General features: G+C 44.5%; 2 protein-coding genes across 2 annotated transcripts; one reads left to right on the top strand and one right to left on the bottom strand.

Annotated features, from left to right (window-relative positions):
- Nucleotides 1–163: 163 nt before the first annotated feature.
- sgk3 (serum/glucocorticoid regulated kinase family member 3) lies at nucleotides 164–9,998 on the bottom strand. Its single transcript, XM_037456101.2, has 17 exons — nucleotides 9,730–9,998; nucleotides 6,120–6,300; nucleotides 5,940–6,023; nucleotides 5,722–5,794; nucleotides 5,525–5,600; nucleotides 5,214–5,289; nucleotides 5,023–5,072; nucleotides 4,797–4,854; nucleotides 4,529–4,612; nucleotides 4,316–4,447; nucleotides 3,715–3,827; nucleotides 3,126–3,162; nucleotides 2,579–2,665; nucleotides 2,178–2,273; nucleotides 1,797–1,952; nucleotides 1,536–1,625; nucleotides 164–1,015 (listed from the first exon to the last, which is right to left on the bottom strand). Exons 2-17 carry the CDS (start codon nucleotides 6,207–6,209, stop codon nucleotides 845–847), a joined length of 1,473 nt encoding a protein of 490 aa, XP_037311998.1. The 5' UTR covers nucleotides 6,210–6,300; nucleotides 9,730–9,998; the 3' UTR covers nucleotides 164–844.
- Nucleotides 9,999–11,597: 1,599 nt separating this feature from the next.
- mybl1 (v-myb avian myeloblastosis viral oncogene homolog-like 1) lies at nucleotides 11,598–19,666 on the top strand. Its single transcript, XM_037456669.2, has 16 exons — nucleotides 11,598–11,987; nucleotides 14,386–14,491; nucleotides 14,668–14,739; nucleotides 15,023–15,115; nucleotides 15,646–15,866; nucleotides 15,952–16,156; nucleotides 16,241–16,300; nucleotides 16,579–16,689; nucleotides 17,459–17,692; nucleotides 17,764–18,159; nucleotides 18,260–18,399; nucleotides 18,556–18,670; nucleotides 18,799–18,915; nucleotides 19,047–19,151; nucleotides 19,248–19,439; nucleotides 19,520–19,666. The coding sequence occupies exons 1-16, from the start codon at nucleotides 11,965–11,967 to the stop codon at nucleotides 19,643–19,645; spliced, it is 2,316 nt and encodes a 771-aa protein (XP_037312566.2). The 5' UTR covers nucleotides 11,598–11,964; the 3' UTR covers nucleotides 19,646–19,666.
- The last annotated feature ends 571 nt before the right edge of the window (nucleotides 19,667–20,237 follow it).

Here is a 20,237-nt window from a genome sequence, read left to right as displayed (position 1 = left end):
TTTATTTACTTTTTCATGTCATGATTTTACCCCCGTGTTTGTGTAAGAATGTCCTGGACCTGCTGTATGTCTGTTCCCAATGTTACATTAAATTAAATGGAAAAACACACACACACTGTAAATCCATTTTTCTTTGATGTTTTTTTTTATTACTGTGCAAGAGTATAAGCCTACCTAATTGCCAGGCTAAGCAAAGCATTGTGGATATTTTTATTTCTGCAATTCTGAATATTTTTTTAAGGCAAAGAATAGCTAGAAAACAAACACAAACAGTCCCATAAAACATAATCACTCAATATGTAAAGTGACAAAAAAAAACAATGTTTTATATTTTTACAAATGCAACCTACAAACCAAAATGCTTTATTTAGTGGTCTCTCAAGTATTCCCTATTTCCAGCTTTGTTAAAATGAAAATGTACATAATTGTATTTTTACAGTAATTACATGGACAAACACATCCATCAAATGGTGTGGTTTTAAGTCCAGTGAATTGTTCAAGTTGTTCAGAAAACCGCTTATTGATTTCATCTAAGGGACAATTTTAAGGCTTTAAAAAGGCTTATTTTAGAAACAACCAGATATAACAAATAATAGAGGATGGCTGTCCTTAATTCTTAAAAATATAATATGTCATGTATATATATATATATTTATAAATACAAATTTGTAAAAAATAAAGACTGTTCTGGCATTCTTTGTTCAAACCAAAATATGTTTTAAGTGCTGTTTCCTCTCAGCTGCTTGCTTTGGCTTCATACAACAAGTTAGTCCACGGTAAGAACTCTTCCCTTCAATCGAAAGAAGTTATACTGGTAAAGGCAACCAAAGACCTTGGGAATGTTTCATAGGAAAAAGTCATCAGAAGCTGGGGCATAAGAGAAGCCCACAAAGGCATCGTCGGCCTCCATCACACTGGCGTTGACTACGGAATGTTCTTTAGACCAGCAGATGGAGTTGGGGACCATCTCCTCTGTGAACTCCGGATCAAAGTTTGAGATGTCACAGTAAGAGCTCTGTAAAGACATCGTAGGAAGAGAACGGCGGGCACATTACGACTCATGGAATGAATGCAAAACAAAACAAACATTTCACCGCTTGAATGATATTTTTGTGGCAGTAAAACAATTGCATTGAATAGAATAAAACATACAAACGTTGTCAACCAAAAATATACTCCAAAAATACCCACTGAAATTAAGTCTATAAGAATTCTTTCATGAGGTAGTTCAAAAGATGGTTCTTCATTTGGCATTTCAAGCTTAAATTAAAACACCTGTACAATCCGGTGCGATCAAACACAAAAGGCCCTTTTCACTGCAGCCATTTCAAAGCAGCTGTTATTAATATGATTGAATGAGTCCCAGCCGTTCCAGTAAGCCAACATGCACCATGCAAGAGCAAGAACAAGGCCATGATTTATGTAAGTAATTACACCGGTGTTTATCCTGTAATTCCATGTTTGAAAATGCTGCGGGAAAAAAGGACGGGCAAAGATGCCTGTCAGGTTCTGTTTTCGCGGAGAGATTTATTTACCACATTGGGCGTGAATGGGGGAGGGATCTTCTTCTGTTCAAGGTCATCCCAGTTGATGGAGGAGAAGAAGCTGTGTGCTTTGATCTCATTCTGAAAATGGAGAAAGAAAAACAACAACTATTTAAGTCATAGTAAGTTAGTTGAATAAAAGCCAATGACAGCAAACAGCAATTGAGTGATGGACACAGATTGGCCACCAGAGGGAGCCCCAGCATGAGGACATGAAGTGTGTGAGTGAATCTAAACGTGTGCTGAACTCACAAAGTCATCCATGGAGCCCAGTCTGTGTGTGCCCTCTTTCTCCAGCAGGCCCTGGAGGAGAGACCAGGCTGTGCTGGACGCACCAGGACGCATCACCAGCGGCTTGTGGAGAATGTTGTCATACATTTGATGCGTGTCCCTGCTGTAGAATGGCGGCTAGGATATCAAAATAAAAAGAGACAAGTAGAAGCTTTTAAGAGTGTGACAGAACAATGACACCATAAACGGTTGAATTTGCTGCATCATGTGAAAATGAAAACCCTTTTTCTTCACAAGTAGTTACCTACCACAGAATACAAACCACAATAAATCACTTTTAATTGTGTGGAATCCTGCAAAAATAAGTGCAATGCATTGAGATATTTAAGGTAGGAAACTCACCAGTCCATAAAGCATTTCATACAGCACTGAACCCAGACACCACCAGTCCACCGTATTATCATACGGCTGCTTCTTCAGCACCTCTGGAGCCAAGTACTGGTAAGAAGAAGCACACAAAAATAACACTATAACAAAGACATCTGGCTTGTGGCTTAAACTGCATCAGCCAAATGTATGTCATCTATTAGAGCTCATTAATGTCCATTTTCTTCTGTGGAAAGGGTGATATATATCTCTACACAGACCGGCAGTGTTGCCTCAAGATGGAATACGCTCATACTTAAATTACTAACCACGCCACATTCCAAAAACTGTTAATTATTATTATGTTTTGACACGGAAAGTGAGAACAAAATTGTTAGTAATTCTACATGGAAACATGCAAATCCAGACTGCAATACCTCTGGCGTTCCACAGAAAGTGGTGGTGGTGTCAGTCTGGGAAATGCCTTCTTTGCACAATCCGAAGTCCGTCAGAATGATGTGCCCCTTTACAGAGAGGACACACAGAGGCGGGTTTTAGGGGACGCGCGCCACACAAGCCGCTCATTATCCGCCGCGCACTGAGGATCCTATTGTTGCCCCAGGAATGCTGGCTGCAGCGTAGCTCAGTCGGTCCCATTCACCGGTCCCTCACTTTCCCAATGAGGCTGGGCAAGGAAAATCATTAGCGAGACCTAATCCAAATCACACGCCGTCTTGTCCAGCTGGAACCGGAAAAAGACGCCGCGGCTCGCTGGCGACGCGAATGTGACCGGAAGAGGATGAAAACTTGTGCTGGAGAGTCTTCTGCGTTTGATCTGCTGCCAGTGTTCACGCACAGGACTTAAATGAGAATCGTAGCGTAGAACGTAACATCTAACGTTAGGCTTTTATGCCATCCAGTAACTAGCGTTACAGTTATATATATATATCCTACAAAGCAGTGTGTTTAATTAAGAATACTCACCTCGTGGTCAAGGAGGATGTTTTCTGGCTTCAAGTCTCTAAAGTAAATTAACACGAATTGAGGAAATTTCAGTAAATGAGACACATGTACCAAAATAGCCCATATATAATATTTGTATTACATATAGATTGTTTGAAGATCTAAATGTTGCTTTTTCATGTAAATCTTTATGTTTACAGGTTGTTGAAAAAAAGAAAAAAAATTGGCCTTAAAGACTCATAGTCATGTGAGTGAGGCGAGAATGTGTCACATGGGTACAAAAAACAGGATTTAGGAGTTTTTGACCACTGAACCTCTTACTACAGAAACTCTCCCAAGGCCCTGATTAAAGGTGAAATGGACCATTTGTTGTTTGTGCTTTTATTTTAATCTTATTTTGCATAATTTTTTCTTAAATCTCAACAAGAATAACGAAGTCCATTTATATTGAACTTCATCCAATCCACTTTATACATTGGACATGACATCAATGTCTGATATCATTTTAGTAAATATATGTACACAACTTAAGATCGGGGTACACTGTGATTAACTGACATGATCCCAAAGAGCACTACATCTAAGAATGTCACTAGTTTAATAAACATACCTGTAAACAATGTTGAGAGAATGCAGATAGCCCAGCGCACTGGCAATCTCAGCAATGTAGAATTTTGCTCTGGGCTCCGGAAAGGTCCGCTCTTTTTGAAGATGGAAGAAAAGCTGAAATAAAAAAGGTCCAGCTGTGTTAATTGGAATGAATTACACGGTAACTGAATTCTAGGACCATTTACCAGGATCAGTGATACAGATCTAATGTTTACTCATTATGTGACAGAGCTGCCCAACATGATTTATATCAGCCTTTTATCTGTTGATGTTTGAACAAATACCATTTTAATCCCAACTGTACTGGAGAGCGTGAACATTGATCTCATTTCATTCCCATGTTACTGGTCTTTTTTTTTACTGTGATGCAGACTTTAGTGATTCATTGTCAACCAGTCAGTCACACATGGCAGCTTTAAAACAGCTGATGACACTAGATGAGATGAACAGAGGAAGTAACACTGTGTATTCAGTACTGTTGTGATCTTTGAGGGAACTTTCACACATGGAGGAGTGTTAACAAGCAACAGTGCAATACAAACTCTCTGCATTGCAGCCATTTCTCAAACTTCTGACTCATTCGCAAAACTGAAAGGACTTACTTCTCCGCCATTGACAAAATCCAAGACGAAGTACAACTTGTCTGTGGTCTGGAAGGAATAGTGAAGCCCAACTAGGAAAGGGTGTTTCACATTCTTAAGCAGCACGTTGCGCTCGGCCATGATGTGTTTTTGCTGATTGGAAAGAGGGATTTAGTTGAAGAATTACAATTATCACACACACGAGCCTGAAATATGGACAGAGGGTTATATTACCTCCTTTCTGTTGAGAATGATTTTCTTCTGTAAAACCTTGATAGCATAATACTTTTCATCATGTTTTAGTTTGGCGAGGAAAACCTGCATCACAAGTGAGATCTCATTAATTCCACATCCGATTCTCACTTCTCACATAAAAGACCATCTAAGGAGAACTAAAACTATTGAAAAAAAAAAAAACACAAACATTTCTCAAAAGACAATTACTATGTACTGCATGCACCCCCAACTATATGCACTTTCCGCTTTTGTGTTGGTCACATACCTTCCCAAAACTGCCCTTTCCTATCACTTTCAAGAAGTCAAAGTCTGTGGGCTTGGCCCTGCAATAAAAAGTACAGTGCATTAATCACAGTGGGTATGAAATTGATTGTACTATATACAGGTAAACCAAACATGTATTTGAGTCATTCTAAAACAATCCCAGGGAACGTTATGCTGAGGTAGGACAGATAACAGATACACATAAAATATAACCAGGTTGAACATACTGTGGATTTCCAGAGGGTCCCAGGTTAATGTTTCTGGAGGTAGGGCTGTTCTGTCAAACAGCAGAAATAAACATTCTCCATATTAGACATTTCGATAGTTAATAACTATTGTTATCTGAGCTTCAATAGCATCCTAAGGGAAATAGAGATATGTTGTTGAACCAAAACAGTATAGTTTGCTATTGACTTACTTTGTCGTCCTCGTCCTCAGATGCATCAGAAAAGGATTGCATTTTGTCCATCAGCAGAAAGGCCCTCACGTCTGGACTGTAAAGTTGAAGAGTTAAATAGCAGAAATAAAAAAATCAAAGCATCACACATTGCGGAACACTCTCCGCCTTTTGGAAAATCAAATTCACGCCAATTGTGTAGCACGGCTGAACAAATTGGATCTCATTAGGGGTTCCCCCCCCCCACCCCACCGATTCAGATGGTTGAACCCATTCATCGCCATGAATCTGCCAGCGTGATGTAACTTGACTGCGAGAACACAAGTGCTTACTGGCTGCAAAGCTGAGGATCTGAGACGATTCGCTCGATGAACTCGTGCAGCCCGGCTCTCCTTTGCTTGATGAACACTGTCGGGGTGACGCACGTGCGGTTTTAGAACATACAACCAAAGACAAGCAGCATGGATCAAGCCAAAATCCTTTTTTTTTTAGCATCATGTGATAAATTGGCCCGAGAACAAACACTTACCCGGGTCAAAATTGTCCCCAAATATCCTCTTAGCGGGAAGCTTCAAGTTCATAGTCGCAAACTGTTTCCTTAACTGCAACATGTGAGAGAGAAAAAAAGAGAAAATGATCCAACCATTGACGATGTGAAGCACATGTCACGAAAGACAAAAAGGAATCTTGAGGCTCATGAACAGAATAACAGTGATGCAATAAATATGACATGAATCTGCCACTCACTATGTTGTAGAGTTTATCAAACTCTGCATAACGCCTGAAGACAAACCACTCCTGCTGGCCCACATTAACGATTACTTTGTAAACCTGAAGAAAAGGGGCAAAGAAAATGACCTTAGTTGAACTTATCATACTCAGAAATGCTTATCGATCAACGCTCGGCCCGAGGGCTTTTGGACGTACGGTGTAACGCTTTTTCTTGTCCCTCTGCTCGTTGTGGCAGGGAATGCTGACGTTGGGTTGACCGGTTTGCTCCTCCATCTTTGTCGGCATTTAAAGGCACAAGGTCCAAAAGTAATGCGTCCTCCTCAGGATAAGATGGACTTCAAGTATGCAACTGGCCCGTTCCCATCGTGAGTCACTTCTGCAGAAAAAAAAGCGCCATTTTGTTAATTAGGAAGTGAAGCTGCGGTTCTTCTGCTCTACACACATTTCAGTCTGCAGCGTTGATGTTGTCCACATCAGAGATGATCAACGTTTACCCAGGACAATAACTTTGCCAGCAGTTGATTTATTCGGTTTATTTTATATTATATCTAATGTTGTCTATGGTTATTTTGTTCCATATTTGAGCCACAACAAAGTCCTGGAGACAACAATCCATCCTTCTACTTTCTTACTATTCATCCGGAGGATACAGGAGGCTGATGTTTTACAGCTGTGCTATAAAAGATCCCAATTACTTGCATGCAAAGTGTCTCTTAGGCCAAACGTCAAAATATGTTACGTCGAAGAATGTCATGGAATTTTTTTTTTTTTTAAAGATATTAGGTGAAAAAGAGTCTTTCAAAAAAGATTTATACGGACTACATACACATACAAACTCACTCAATTCAGTATTCGTATATAGCTAACACCCGTACGGTTATGACATCACGTTTGTCTTAATACTCTCATTGAGGCGGTTTCACTCTGCTAAGAATGAAACACTCCCCACTTCTCTCCTTGTTAGGCCAGTGAAGAGGTTTCAATGTTACCCAGGCAACCACAGGAGGGTCAGCGAGCTGCGGCATGACAGCACAGCATCCCCCCCCCCCCCCCCCCCCCCGCCCCCCATGCTCTCTTCCCTGCTGGCTATGTGACATTTTACCAAGCACCGGTCAGAAGAGAGGTATTTTTAAATAACCTTCCAGGGGTCTCTTGAAGCTGCAGTTACACAATAGGTCACGACCCCCCCAGAGTTTTTCAACCACGTCGTAAAGGATGAAATATAACTCTTTGCTGCGGTGCAATGGACTCCCTTCCCTTTACAGCAGTGCAAACAAAAAGGTCAAGAGACCTGAGTTTATTGAAGATGAAGAAGGAATTAAGTTCAGTACTATTGCAAAGAGTCCAGTCAGCGAGTTGTGATCAATTTGGAGTAGATGTAAACAGTGTGCGATCTGAATTAATTACACACACTTCCTTGTTTATTTGGATACAAAGCCCTTTGTCTGCCGGCCTGTCTTGTTCATTGTGTGTCGTCGGTGAGCTCAGCCTAGTTTTGTTTCTGTGGGTTTACGGTCGTTCTAACAATAAACAGGAAAACCTCCCCTGGGCGAGATGAAGACGCCCCGAAGACACGTCTCATTCTGCTCACGTTGGGTACGGAAAGAAGAGCGTCTCTCTTTGGAACGCGATCAGAGGGACCCTCTTCGACACTGGCTGCTTTTTTTTCTCTCTCTCATTGAACTTTTATTCACTTTCATTCTGAGGCCGATTCATTCCGACGAACCGCAAACACTTCCCCCATCGCCATTCTCCATTAATTCATTTGATGAATTGTTTATTTGAGAAGAGCAAAAGGAGGCCCATCACAATGTCTTAGCCCAAGTTGACGCCTTAACGAGTTTGTCTCGAGAGTAAACCGACCAAACAGATTTTGGGCGACGACATGAGACGAAAACCCCTCACACTGGATTTGTTTTGGTCTTGGCTATTAAGCTTGAATAATGACCCACAATGATAAATTGACTGTTGAAACACTGCGTCTTTTGTCAACAGACTTATCACTCAACTGACGGTGTAAGCGCTTGTTGAAACGATATCTTCCCCACATGAGAAATGTGGTTTGTCTCCAGTCAGACAGCCCTGTGCTTTGATCTCCCCACTAGAGACGCGGCGCTTGTGGTCCGTTACACATCTGTGCATTTTCTCAAGGTCACCAGACTCGGCACGTCACTGGATAGGAGCCGCTTTCTAACAGCCCACGGCGCTTCGTTCGTGCGAGAATAAACCCACAACCGTCGTGTGCAACTCACATTTTACAGCTGACACGGCTCGAACCATAATGAGCCGTTAAAAAGGAACAGGATGAATGTTTAGCACATTCTCCAGTCGCAGCTTGAGGCCGGCATGCCCTGCACTCAGGCCACGGCATGAATTAACTTGTGCTGACAGGCACAAATACGGCGGATTACTACACAGGATAAAAAATAGCCTTCTTCTTCCTGCCTCAGTTCAAAGACACATCCTCGCCTGTAGATACCCTATGAGGATGTTGAACATGCGCAGCTGGGAATCATGCGTGACAAGCACATTTTTGCAAGAAAAACAAGGCACCAGTTGCTGTACAATGTTACATGATATCTGAAAGCACAATCGGGGCGCCTGTCGACCGACAAAACAAAAGGGATGCAGGCCGATGCATGCTCTAAAAAAATAAAATTTTAAAAAGTAAATATTTAACAACACAATTTTTGTAGTTTGGAAGCAAGTGAATGTGACCTGCGAGATGGCACTGAATAACCTGGACGTTATTTTAAGAGACGTCTCTCATCCTAACGCAACGCAGACCGATCTCTGATTGAGGAAGTGCTGCTGGAGAAGTGTGAGGGGCTTGAACTCATGAACCCTGATGCGTGCAGCCGACCTCAGCATCTGGACAAATTCCTCACCTGACCCGTCTGTGCAGACAGCTCGCAGTCTGCAAAAAAAAAAAAAAAAAAACAACAACAACCCTGCAGTGCTGACTCCCGTTTTACAGACTGGCCGGAATAAGCCTGCAAAGTTTCGTGAGCTTTTGAAAGTTTTAAGAGAACAAAATGATGGTCCGTTGCCAAAGCTCCTCAAGCCACTTATGTGTGAATCAGCTCCACACGGGAGGTTTTAACTACTGTGCTAGTAAACTCCATCTTCCCATCTTTTAAAGAACTGACAATCGTCTGATCGGAGGAAAAGAAGACAAGGAGGAAACACACACCATTTAAAACTTTCTTTTTTGGAGATTCACGTTGACAACCTGTGAGGCCTGACACACCCTTTCCACAAGCAGAGAACCATTATGGGGGGGGGGGGGGGGGGGGGGAGTCAATAACACAGCACACAGCCCCCCCAAAAGGCCTCACCTAGCTTGCTTTGGCTTTGTGTGTCTGGTAAACCTCCCCCTGTGTTCTTGCACTGTGAACTTTTGTTTTTGTTTTTCTAATGTCGGTGCATGTCGTGTGTATTACATGGAGGAGGAGAAGGAGGAGGAGGAAGAAGAGGAGGAGGGGGGGGGGGGTGCAGGGCAAGGAACACACACCGATCCAACACCGTGTTAAAACAGGTCAGACGCTTCAAGGAAGCCGTACAATCTGTACTCTGTAATCTGTATTGGCGACGCGATGCCGAGGAACCGGTTTCAAGTATTTTGGCTTCAGTGTCCTGTCAGAGCAGAAGGATAAAAAGTTGTCGTAATAGCTGTTAAGTTAAGTCCTTTTATGCAAACTACGTGTTGGTGGTGAACGCTGGGTTGCAATTAGAGCTGCCCGTGCTAATAGCCGTCGTTGGCGGACATGACAACAGACGTAACGTTTAAATGAACATGACGTACCTTACAGCATTTTCATCCTGCGTTCGTTTATTTTCGTGGGTCCAGTGAGGCCATTTCGCTCCACGTCATCTAAAACTGTCAGTACAACGAGAAGTCTCCGGGTATCGATTCGGTAAAATAAAAATAAAAAGTCGGGAAAACTCAAAATGCGTTGTGTTGCTGTCCGTGGGCGAATGTTAAGTACGTGTGGGGGGAGCAGGAAACATCGCTCCTTCTTTGCCCAAGAAAGTTCCGATGAAATGTGTCACGGGACTGCAGCCGCTGTCAGGCCGGACACGATGCACCGGTGCACTTCCGGTTCTGCATTTCAAAATACAGGCGAAGAAACGCAAGAGGCAAGTTCGTAGTGGTGGAATTGCTCTTCTACGTTTACTTAAGCATTAAAATACACTTGTAGGTACTTGTTATATTAGTGGGTGGTCACACTCCGGACATGAATGCATGAATGTTATCAGTCCAATCATCTGATGGGAACATAACGTTCTTCTATTCAAAGGTACAGTAATCTATTTCCGGTGCATCTATGTTTGACTTAACACAGCTGCCTAAAAACTGAGAAACTCAGGAATGACAACATTGAGAAATCAAACGGTTAAACAGCGTCACTTACTGGTAGAACAAGAGGAAAAGCCTCATGTACCCTGACACATCCCCCACATCCCAATTTGTACCTCCAGAATGAATTAAAATATATTATTTGGGGTGATCACGTACATAAGCATTATGATCCATTGATAATAGAAACAAATGAACAATTAGTTAATAATAAATGGCGTGTGGTGGATTTAAGAGAAAATCTCAGACTCAGAGGGGGTATGAATTATGTACTTCATGATGTGTTAATATTACTCTCTCTGTGCTGACATCTAATTGGAGCTAATGGTGCGCAAGCAAATAACTGAGATATTGACTTAAAACGAATAGATAAATATATGAACAATGTGTTACACGGATGGCAAATGTTTGTCCACACGGTGTCAGCAGAGTGCGCATTATGTAAGAGCTGCCTGTCAAAAAGAAGAGCACATATTGTATTGTTATATACAGTATATATATATATATATATTGTTATGTCAGTTTGAATTGTCTAAATGTATATTGTAGATAGAATCAAATGTTGGTCCCATTGTATTTAGTGCGTTCCAGTCATTGTAGTAAACCAACAGTGTTATAGCATTGCCCAGGCCAACCTAAATCAATGCTATTATTTACATTTGTGTTTACCCTGAAGTTACGTCGAAAGTGCTTCCGTGGAATGGGAATAGATTGTAATATTAGTAAGAATCTTAAGCCTTGATCTTCTCAAATATGATGCAAATATGATGTTATGTCAACTCAAATACATCCCTATAAAGCAGCAGGTGGCCTCATCAATGCACAGTGCACTCCTGTTTAATTGTACACCATCTGGTAAAAATAAAATAGTAATAGAAGAGCTACCTGCTTGTATGAATATGTAATAAAAAATAACATACTAAACATAATGAATCAAAATAGCATATCAGCATTGGTGATTACAGGGATACATTTGGGAGATTGGAACCCCATGGAGGGCCCCCGATGGTCCCCGCACTCGGCTTTGAATCATTACTGCCTTGATGAAGAGATCCTTTCAGCTCGAAAAGGTGACTTTACAGTTGTCTAAACTATCACCCGCCTCCTCAATGATTTCCACCAACGAAACGTACCCTGCGTACAGTTATAACCAATCACACTCGAGCCTCTCCTCCCTCCCGCCCTATCAGGTTTGAGTACAGACGCCTCGTCTCACAGCCTAGTTTCTGACCAATCAGGAGCGAGGCCGCCTGCGCAGAGGGCTGGGCGCGAGAATCGGCGGGATGGACAAAAAAAAAAAACATAACGCCGATTAAGAAGTACAGAAGAGTTAGACAGGGACAGCCGAGAGTAACACAAGCCGCGGCTTAGTCTCCTCTACTTCATGTTGACTCACCAGAAACAAGTAACAGAAGACGACAAAGCGAAGCTTTTCTTCGGGAAGATGATATCGCCGGCGAACGAGGCGTCTCCGCAGCGGTCGTGATGTCGCGGACTGGACGTTAAAATTAGCGCGCTGCTTAGCCGAAGACTGCCGGCCGGACGGTGCCGCCTCTCCCGAGAAAACGTGCGATGACTCACGGCGATTTCTATGGATGATCATCTACTACTGAGTGATTTTAGACAGCTGCCAAACTACGGGTTCGTCTTGGAAAAGGTTCGATCCTCCCACCGAGTGTCATGGACAACGTGAAACCACGCAGGTGAGTGAGCCGCAGCACGTCACCGTGCAGCCTGCCGGGTGCTCACCTTTAGGGGACGTGAAATAGATGCTCTTGTAATACGGCGTGCATGCATGTGCACCTGCACGGGTCACACAGCCACGAGGCCCCCGTAGTTAATGATTAATGACTTGAACTGAACGGAGGAACGAATACTCGTACGAGATTTAGTATATTTATTATGACGTGATTTGACCTCTCCCTGTAGCGTTAAAATAAGTATAGAAAGCGTAAAATACATAAGACACTGCTTATGTAAAAATGATCGCTTGTCAATGTGTTTTTAAACCTGGCTTAGGCTTTTGTTTTCTTTATACTGGTGCATTCATAGAGCCCAGAGTGCATCATATTTAGCCGATTGTCAAACAGCAGTTATGCAAAAACATCATCTTTGGACACACAACTCAGTCAGATTAGTTGTAATATATATATATATAGATAAGTGTTTAAGATATTGTTTTCTCAATCAATGGACGAACCACATATAAAAAGCTACATAACGAAAAAATGTTATCATTTTTTAAATGTGTTCTTTGTATGTACACTTTTCTTTACTGCACAAGTGTAACAAAAGCTCTTTTAAAAAAAAACCCACAGTGTCAAAAGGTACTGATAAAACAAATGTGCTGGTTTGTGGGATCAGATTATAATGACAAAGGAAGCAGGAGATTATTTAAATATATCAACAGACAGGTGCACATTGATGAGGATATGCAACCATGTGCAACTATATATATATATATATATATATATATATATATCACACACATCACACACACATATATATAATATTTATATATATATATATATTTTGCGGCAATATATACACAAACATACAATGCAGTGAATTGATTAGTTTTAATATGAGGATTGGCACCAATTCTGATAATCAAAGATTAATTTATCCCGCTCACCAATTGGAAAGATTTGAAACAATTGTCAGTTTTATTTCACACAAAAATAGATCTTTGGATTTTTGAATGGGCGAAACAAGCTTTTTGAAGATGGCCGATTCCCTTTATTATGCTGTAATGAACTAATTGTTTATACCTCACAACCACCACCTCCTTTTGTTCCCATCTGGTGAACTACTGGCTTAAGATGGGTGTATGTTACCAAATCAACTCCTTTCTATTGCAGCACATTATCACAATTAATGTTTGTGCATTTCTTTTCTTGTCTGAATGTTCCTTTTAATATGAATACATATTTTATTCATAGTGTAAAGTGTAAAGAGGCTTTTGGGTCTGCCTGCTTTTTTTAAAACTTTGAACAACTGGGCCGTTAGGGCTCTCCTGTTCCCCAGACCACACCCCGGTGCACCGCCTCTTCTATCCATACTCACACACACACACACACACACACACACACACACACACACACACACACACACACACACACACACACACACACACACACCTCTTGAGGTGAAAGAGCCTGTTGATCGGGGATCGCCCCTCACCTCCCCTCCTTCCTGTTCAGCCGTAGGTTCGGACTCCCCTCGTCTCTTAAACGCTCCGGTGAGGGGAAACTCAATCGCCATTTTTAACGTTTCCACGCAGAAGAAGACCTTTCATACACGGTCGGAAAAACAAGACCCGTTTGTGTGTGGTTACGTGCACGGCCTGCTTTACAGTAACAACTCTCAGGAACAGAAAAGCCTCATTTTGCCTCCATTTCTGACATTTCTTTTCCACCACCATAAAGTGTTGCCCAGCAGCAGGCTTTATGGGAACACAGAAGTACAGTGCCACCTGCCAACTTCTTTGGTCAGTGAAGAGGTATTTTGTGTTCTTGTACGCAGCCACGTACACGTCCTTACAAGTTGTTTCTTTCTTTCCTTTTTATTGCGACACGTTTTGTCAAAAATGAATGGTCCTCTTCTTCTCCGAAGGGGAAAGCCCTGTTGTGTTATTGTGTCTCACTGAGACCCGGCAGTCTAACAAGCTCATTTCTGTTCAATCTGTTGTTAAATATCATTTTATTTACTTGTCTGTTTTTATTACTCATTGTTTTATTGAAATCAGCATGGTCCGTTATAAATGACTCACCCAAGAAAAGAACAAATCCACCTTGTTAAACTCAGCAGATTATTTTGAAGAATCCACTAAAAGAGTTTAATAAATTAACTTTCTGTGCTCTTCTTTACTTTGAGAAGTATCTTTTTACAAGCAGAGGGCGTTGCCTGTTTGCACGCAATTTCTATGATTAATCTGAATAAAGTTTTACTGCGCTCTACGTTCTGGTAGAAACTAAGATGCTGGTACCGATGCCTGTAATAACATTTCCATGCAATAGTCTTTTCCTACCTGCTTATAGTCATTGAGTTTGGACTTACTAATAAAACCGACTCTTCTTTTATTTCCCCCCTCATTTGCAGTTTTAGCAATGATGAGGACGAAGAGCTACACTCTACAGACCAAGAGAGCAAAGAGAAGAGCAAAGATAAAAAGACCCTGTCCAAAGTAAAGTGGTCCCGAGATGAGGTAAGTTCATCAGAGGCACGTACTTAAAGATGTTTGTACGTTAAGGGACTGAAACGGGGACGTGGTAATGATTTACATTTAATCTGAGAACCTTTAGTTCTTTCTGGTATTGTGGATGACTGCATTTCCTCAGAAGGTCTCTTATTTTATTTTATTTTTTTTGGATCTCCCTTCAGGATGAAAAGCTGAAAAAACTTGTAGAGCAGCATGGACCCGACTCCTGGAAACTAGTAGCTAACTTTTTCTCTGTAAGTATGCGTCCGCACCGCAATAGCTATTTGAATATTAAGATTAGTATCTCACTGCTTTATGCCATATTCGTCCACGTCTTATCCTTCTAACACTTGACACCCGTCTAGCAACCCTGTAATTACCATCGTTCCTAAACAGGATGTTTTTAACAGTCGTGCGAGATGGTGTGAGTGTGGGGGGGGGGGGGGGGGGTGGGGGGCAGATTCATAGACAGCTGTCTGGTGTAACTGTGAGGTAGTGGCGTGATGAGGTGTTGTGCTTTGTGCGGCGATGTCACAGGGGAGGACAGATGGCCAATGCCAGCACCGCTGGCAGAAGGTGCTCAACCCGGAGCTGGTAAAAGGACCCTGGACAAAAGAGGAGGATCAAAAGGTAAGCGGAGCCGGGAATGTGTCGCCAGATATCAAGTGAGAAGAGAGAACTGGTAAACGATAGGGGTGACAGAAGGAAGCTGTGGGGAGCTCAGTCCAAGTGAGAGAGCACAAATGCCACAATGTGCAAAGTAAAAGCCCCTAACAGGGCGGTTACTTCCCGCAAGGACTTTCTTTGCCATGCTAACCAAATGCTCCACTACGTCACCCAGACTTTCTGAGTCACTCAGCTTAACGCCCTTTGTAGGAAGATGACTATTTATTCCTTTAATGGTTCACAATCCTTCAAAAATATTGGCTTCATATCATAAAAAAAGTCAGTCCTGTCAATAACACACATTTTCTTCGGGAATGATAGAAACATTCCAGCGTGCTGCTACAGGCTCCATAAAAACTCTAAAAAGAGAAAAGGATAACGATGCGATTTCCCTCCTGACACCAGCTTGTAGGTCGAATGAATCCAATTTGGGGGGCGGGGCTTCACCTTACACCTTCCATAGAATCAAAGTATCTCTGGCCATGTTCGTGCAGGTCATCGACCTGGTGCACAAGTACGGCCCCAAGCGTTGGTCGGTGATCGCCAAGCACCTGCAGGGGAGGATCGGGAAGCAGTGCCGAGAGCGGTGGCACAACCACCTCAACCCGGAGGTGAAGAAGTCTTCGTGGACTCAGGAAGAGGACAAGATCATCTACGACGCCCACAAACGCCTCGGCAACCGCTGGGCCGAGATATCCAAGCTCCTCCCCGGCCGGTAATTAGAACCTCCCCCCCTCCCCCCTCTCTCGCACAGCCGGTTTGATGAGCTGACAACAAGTCACCCGTCCTCTCTCCGACAGGACGGACAACTCCATCAAGAACCATTGGAACTCCACCATGAGGAGAAAGGTGGAGCACGAGGGATACCTGCAGGACGGCTGCAAGAGCTTCGCCCCCTCTCACGGCGGTTTGAAGAGACGCCACCAGAGGCCGTGTCCCCCCACGCCGACGGAGCTGCAGCGCTGTGATCGCAGTCCCCGGCCTCCACCGGCACCACCCAACCAGGTCCTCTTCCCCGCTGAACTCCGCCCCAATAGGACTACTTCCTGAGTGGTCTTTGTTATTGAAGTCCGGTTCTTTGTGTTTTAGATGGGGAGCTATCCGTACGATCCTCACAGCAGACACCTGATGGACGCTGGCTTCGTATCGGTGAGTTTTATCTCGGTGTCTTTCTTTGCATGCCGGTGGGGGAAGCTCTCCGTATTTTTCCTGACTTTCTGAAGTTATCTTCCTTGCGGTCACTAACTCTGGATTTCAAATCAAGTGCTTGAATGTTCCGTTATTTCACCTAACAAGTCTCAAATGCTCCCGTGGATATGTCACGTGTATATCTGTGTTTGTTTTTGTTTTTTTTGTCTGGTTCTTCTTAACCTCTTCCTTTCCTCCTGTCCTCTCGCCCTCTCCTCCCCGACGTTTGTTTATTTCAGCCGTTCTGCCCGGATGATCCTGACAGAGAGCAAAGAATTAAGGAGCTTGAGCTGCTGCTTATGTCAGCAGAGAATGAAGTCCAGCGGCAAGCGCAGTGCAGAGGTCCACGTGTAAGAAACACACTCCCAACGTGTGTTTGCGTAGTTGATCAGCATAGGCTGCGTGTGTTTGTAGCTGACATACACTGGAAAAAGTCCTTTATCTTTTTTTATTTTTACATGAATGTAGTTATCTTGTTTTAACATAGAGTCTTACAATTAAATCAAAGTGAGATGCCGAGAGATTATTTTCCTGAACCTGGTGTTGTTTTGGAAACCTTTTATACTTAACACTCGTTAACAGGGATCTCTCAAATCTCCTCTGTGCACTTTTCTCTCCTTTTGGGGGGGAAAAGGAGATTTTATGGCTTGACGCTAAATGGACTTTTTGCAGTGTATACATGTGAGAACAAGAATGGCACACATGTATGCGTGTCTGTAGCCTGGTTTGCCGTAGTGTTGCTATAGTAACTACTTTCCCCATCTCGCTACTCATTCAGACTGGCCTGAAGCTGTGGTTGGTGGCCCCCCCCCTCCCTCCCCCCATCCACCATTATTATGGTTCTAAACATGAACCAGCTCCCTCATCCCTTCTAGTACCCCCTCCACCCCTCCCTCACCTGCCCTCGCTCAGCCAGCAGTTTGAACCAAGCACTCTCCTCTGTCTCTCCTCTTCCTGTTCTGTCCCTCACTCCATTCGTTAACTGCCATCGGTGACTGCAGATTGAACAATAGAACGGTCGACATCGGCCCGCTGTGTTGCATCACTGCCGTTGTCCTCAGCATTTGAAGAAAAAGGGAGAAAAAGCCTGACCCGCATTCTCTCATCCCCCCCCCTCAGAGTTTGGAGCAGTACTCTGCCTGGTCCGACAGTGTGTCGGACAAAATGTTGACAACGAGCAGCAGCAGCGTAGAGGAGCAGGCGGAGAGACGGGCCTGGAGGGGGCCCGAGACCCCCCGAGGACCCCCGCCTCCCATCTCCCCCAGCAAGTTCCTGGCAGTGGAGGCCAGCGCCGTGCTCTCCACCCTGCAGACCATCCCGGAGTTCGCAGAGACCATGGAGCTCATTGATTCGGTGAGTCCGCCGAAGGAACCGGATCTGCCGAGCTAGCCGAGAGCCACGGGTGTATTAAAGAGCCTCCGTAGATGTGTTTCGCCCTGCAGGACCCCGGCGCGTGGAACGACGTGGCCAGTTTCGATTTGTCGGAGACGGCGACGCCTCCCCGCCACAACCAGGCGGGCTACACCACTCTCCTGCAGGAGAGGACCGCAGACAACTCGATGGCCTTAGCGGTCAACACTCCGCCCGCAGTACCGTCGGGTCGGGATAAGAACGGCGCTTCGTTCGGTGCGGGCGGCGTCGCCTCCTTGACCCCGATCAGCTCCTCCAGAAACCCCCAAGCCTCCGTCGGGAGGAGGCGGAGGAGGGAGAGGGGGGAGCCGTCTCCTTCACCTGACAGGACCCGCTCTCCGTTCTTGGAGAACATCACAAATTCTCCCAGGAAGACGCCGACAAAATCGATGCCATTCACGCCGTCACGAGTAAGTGAACGCTCTCTCTACCGATCCGCACCGCTTGAGGTGACGCGCTCGGGTCGCGTTAGTCACGTGGCTAATATGCCCTGTGTGTCTGTTGGCCCAGTTCTGCAACATGTCGGGGGCGGAGCACCTCAATCTGGACAACCCCTCCCACACCTCAACGCCCGTGTGCGGCCAAAGGTGTCTCCTCCACACGCCGCTCCACAAAGAGACCACACCCAAGCACCAGAAAGAGAATGATGGGTAAATTCATTTAATAAAAGCAGTGTACTTGCCACAAGAGCTGGTATGAAGGCCAGAAGCGTGCTCTGCCAGCTGGTAGAGGCACAATACATCTGTTAATAAGTTAGATTAGTGGCAGGAGAGTACTCACTGTTATATTCTCTGTCAACTTTGTAGTTTACGGACCCCTAAATTCCGTAAAACGGTCATGATTCCAACCCCGCGAACGCCGACTCCTTTCAAAAATGCTTTGGCTGCTCAGGAGAAAATGCACGGGCCCCTAAAGATGGAGGTAAGAAGTGAATTATGACCCATTTTAACTTGCATGTTCACTTTCATTAACCTCTATGATAACATTTTCTTAGTTTGTGCAGTACATAGCAACATGATCTCACGGTTAAATCTACGTGTCTGTTTCAGCCACAGCCTCTGGCATTTCTAGAAGAAGACATTCGAGAAGTTTTGAAGCAGGAGACTGGGGCAGACTTCTTTAACAGATCGGACCTGCAGCCAGATTACAGAGCATGGAAACATAACGTATGTGTACGCATGTTCTTCTCTTATTTCACACATACTAACTTACGTCTCTGTTGTTTGAAGAGACAAATGCACTCTGACGCATAATCTCTCCGCTTCGTACAATCGCGTCACGCTCCTCTTGCTTTCAGATCGACGGCCCGGCTAGAAAAGTGCGCAAGTCTCTTGTGCTGGACCCGTGGGGGAAAGACGGCCCCAGTGTCCAACTCTTCCAAGAGCAGCTCGACAACGCACCAGTAAGTCACGACACTTGTTCACCGGTTTACAAACGCATGCAATTAAGTGCAGCATCATCGTTCCTTGTGTTTGTTTGATCCAACCTCGTGCTGCAGGTGCCCGGCGAAAGCGTCCTCGCAGGCTCTTTGCTCGCCACCCGGACCCCCGAGAAAGAAGGGACAAGCCGCCCGCTGACTCCCGGGCGAGGGCCCCCCCCGTCGGTGGCCGCTCATCCTCCTCGCTTCACGAGCCCCCGCGCGAAGAAGCTCCTCGCCTGCCGCAAGGCACCGAAACACGCGGCGGCACCGGTAGGCAAAGAGCAGTCTTTTCAAAATAAAACCCCCTCCCGAAGCTCCTGGGGGCAACCGTTGGTAAACTTTCTCTGCAGGTGAGTGAGTGGGAAGCGGTGGTTTACGGCAAGACGGAGGACCAGCTGATCATGACGGAACAGGCCCGCAAGTACCTGAACCCCTACACGTCGTCCGGCTCTACCTCGAGGGCCCTGGTGCTTTGAGGCCGCGCATGCAACACTACTGCCCCCCCCCCCCCCCCCCCCCCCCCAACCACCCACCCACCCCGTCTAGCGAGCGACGCCTCCACTTTATCCTGTGAGAGACAATCCAACAGACACAAACCAGCTCATCTGTCACACTTTATACTTCACTGCCCAAGTAGTTTGTTGTTTGGTCTGTTTTTCCTTCGAATGCACCAAACCTGGCAACCCGGAGCTTTTTTTTTTTTTTTGTACAGATGTGAAAGGGCCGGACATTCTTTCTGCACCAGCGAGTATTGAAACAACCGTCGCATTCAGCAGGTGGTAGAAATTCTGTTTATTGCTAGCAGCGACTGCTTCTGAGTTTTTATATTGTTAATATATTGTTGACATGAAAAGAAAGACATGTTTTAAGCAACACTGCTCGTCAGTGACTGTACCCATCGCTCAGAGAATGTGTAGCATCTCACGGACACCCCTGCATTCAAAAACAATTCCCCCCGCCCCCGTCTTTAACTACACTCCTACAGTACAGAACATAATGTCCAACAGAGACACCGGAATGCAGCTACGTGTTAAGTTTTGTTTTTGTGAGGCGGCGCCGATGTGAAGC

This window comes from Pungitius pungitius, chromosome 19 (genome assembly GCF_949316345.1).
Source record: "Pungitius pungitius chromosome 19, fPunPun2.1, whole genome shotgun sequence".
Taxonomy (NCBI): Eukaryota; Metazoa; Chordata; class Actinopteri; order Perciformes; family Gasterosteidae; genus Pungitius; species Pungitius pungitius.
The sequence above is the reverse complement of the archived record's forward strand: the minus strand, read 5'-3'. Positions and strand labels throughout refer to the sequence as shown.

What these genes read in the sequence shown, in the direction of transcription:
- sgk3 (XM_037456101.2), bottom strand. Translation starts at nt 6,209, where the DNA reads ATGCCGACAAAGATGGAGGAGCAAACCGGTCAACCCAACGTCAGCATT. An exon ending in CTTTCTGTGGAACGCCAGAG is followed by an intron (nt 2,274 to 2,578) that starts GTATTGCAGTCT and finishes TCTTCTTACCAG; the next exon opens with TACTTGGCTCCAGAGGTGCT. An exon ending in CCCCATTCACGCCCAATGTG is followed by an intron (nt 1,016 to 1,535) that starts GTAAATAAATCT and finishes ATGTCTTTACAG; the next exon opens with AGCTCTTACTGTGACATCTC.
- mybl1 (XM_037456669.2), top strand. Translation starts at nt 11,965, where the DNA reads ATGGACAACGTGAAACCACGCAG. An exon ending in TAGTAGCTAACTTTTTCTCT is followed by an intron (nt 14,740 to 15,022) that starts GTAAGTATGCGT and finishes GCGATGTCACAG; the next exon opens with GGGAGGACAGATGGCCAATG. An exon ending in CCATGGAGCTCATTGATTCG is followed by an intron (nt 17,693 to 17,763) that starts GTGAGTCCGCCG and finishes GAGCCTCCGTAG; the next exon opens with ATGTGTTTCGCCCTGCAGGA.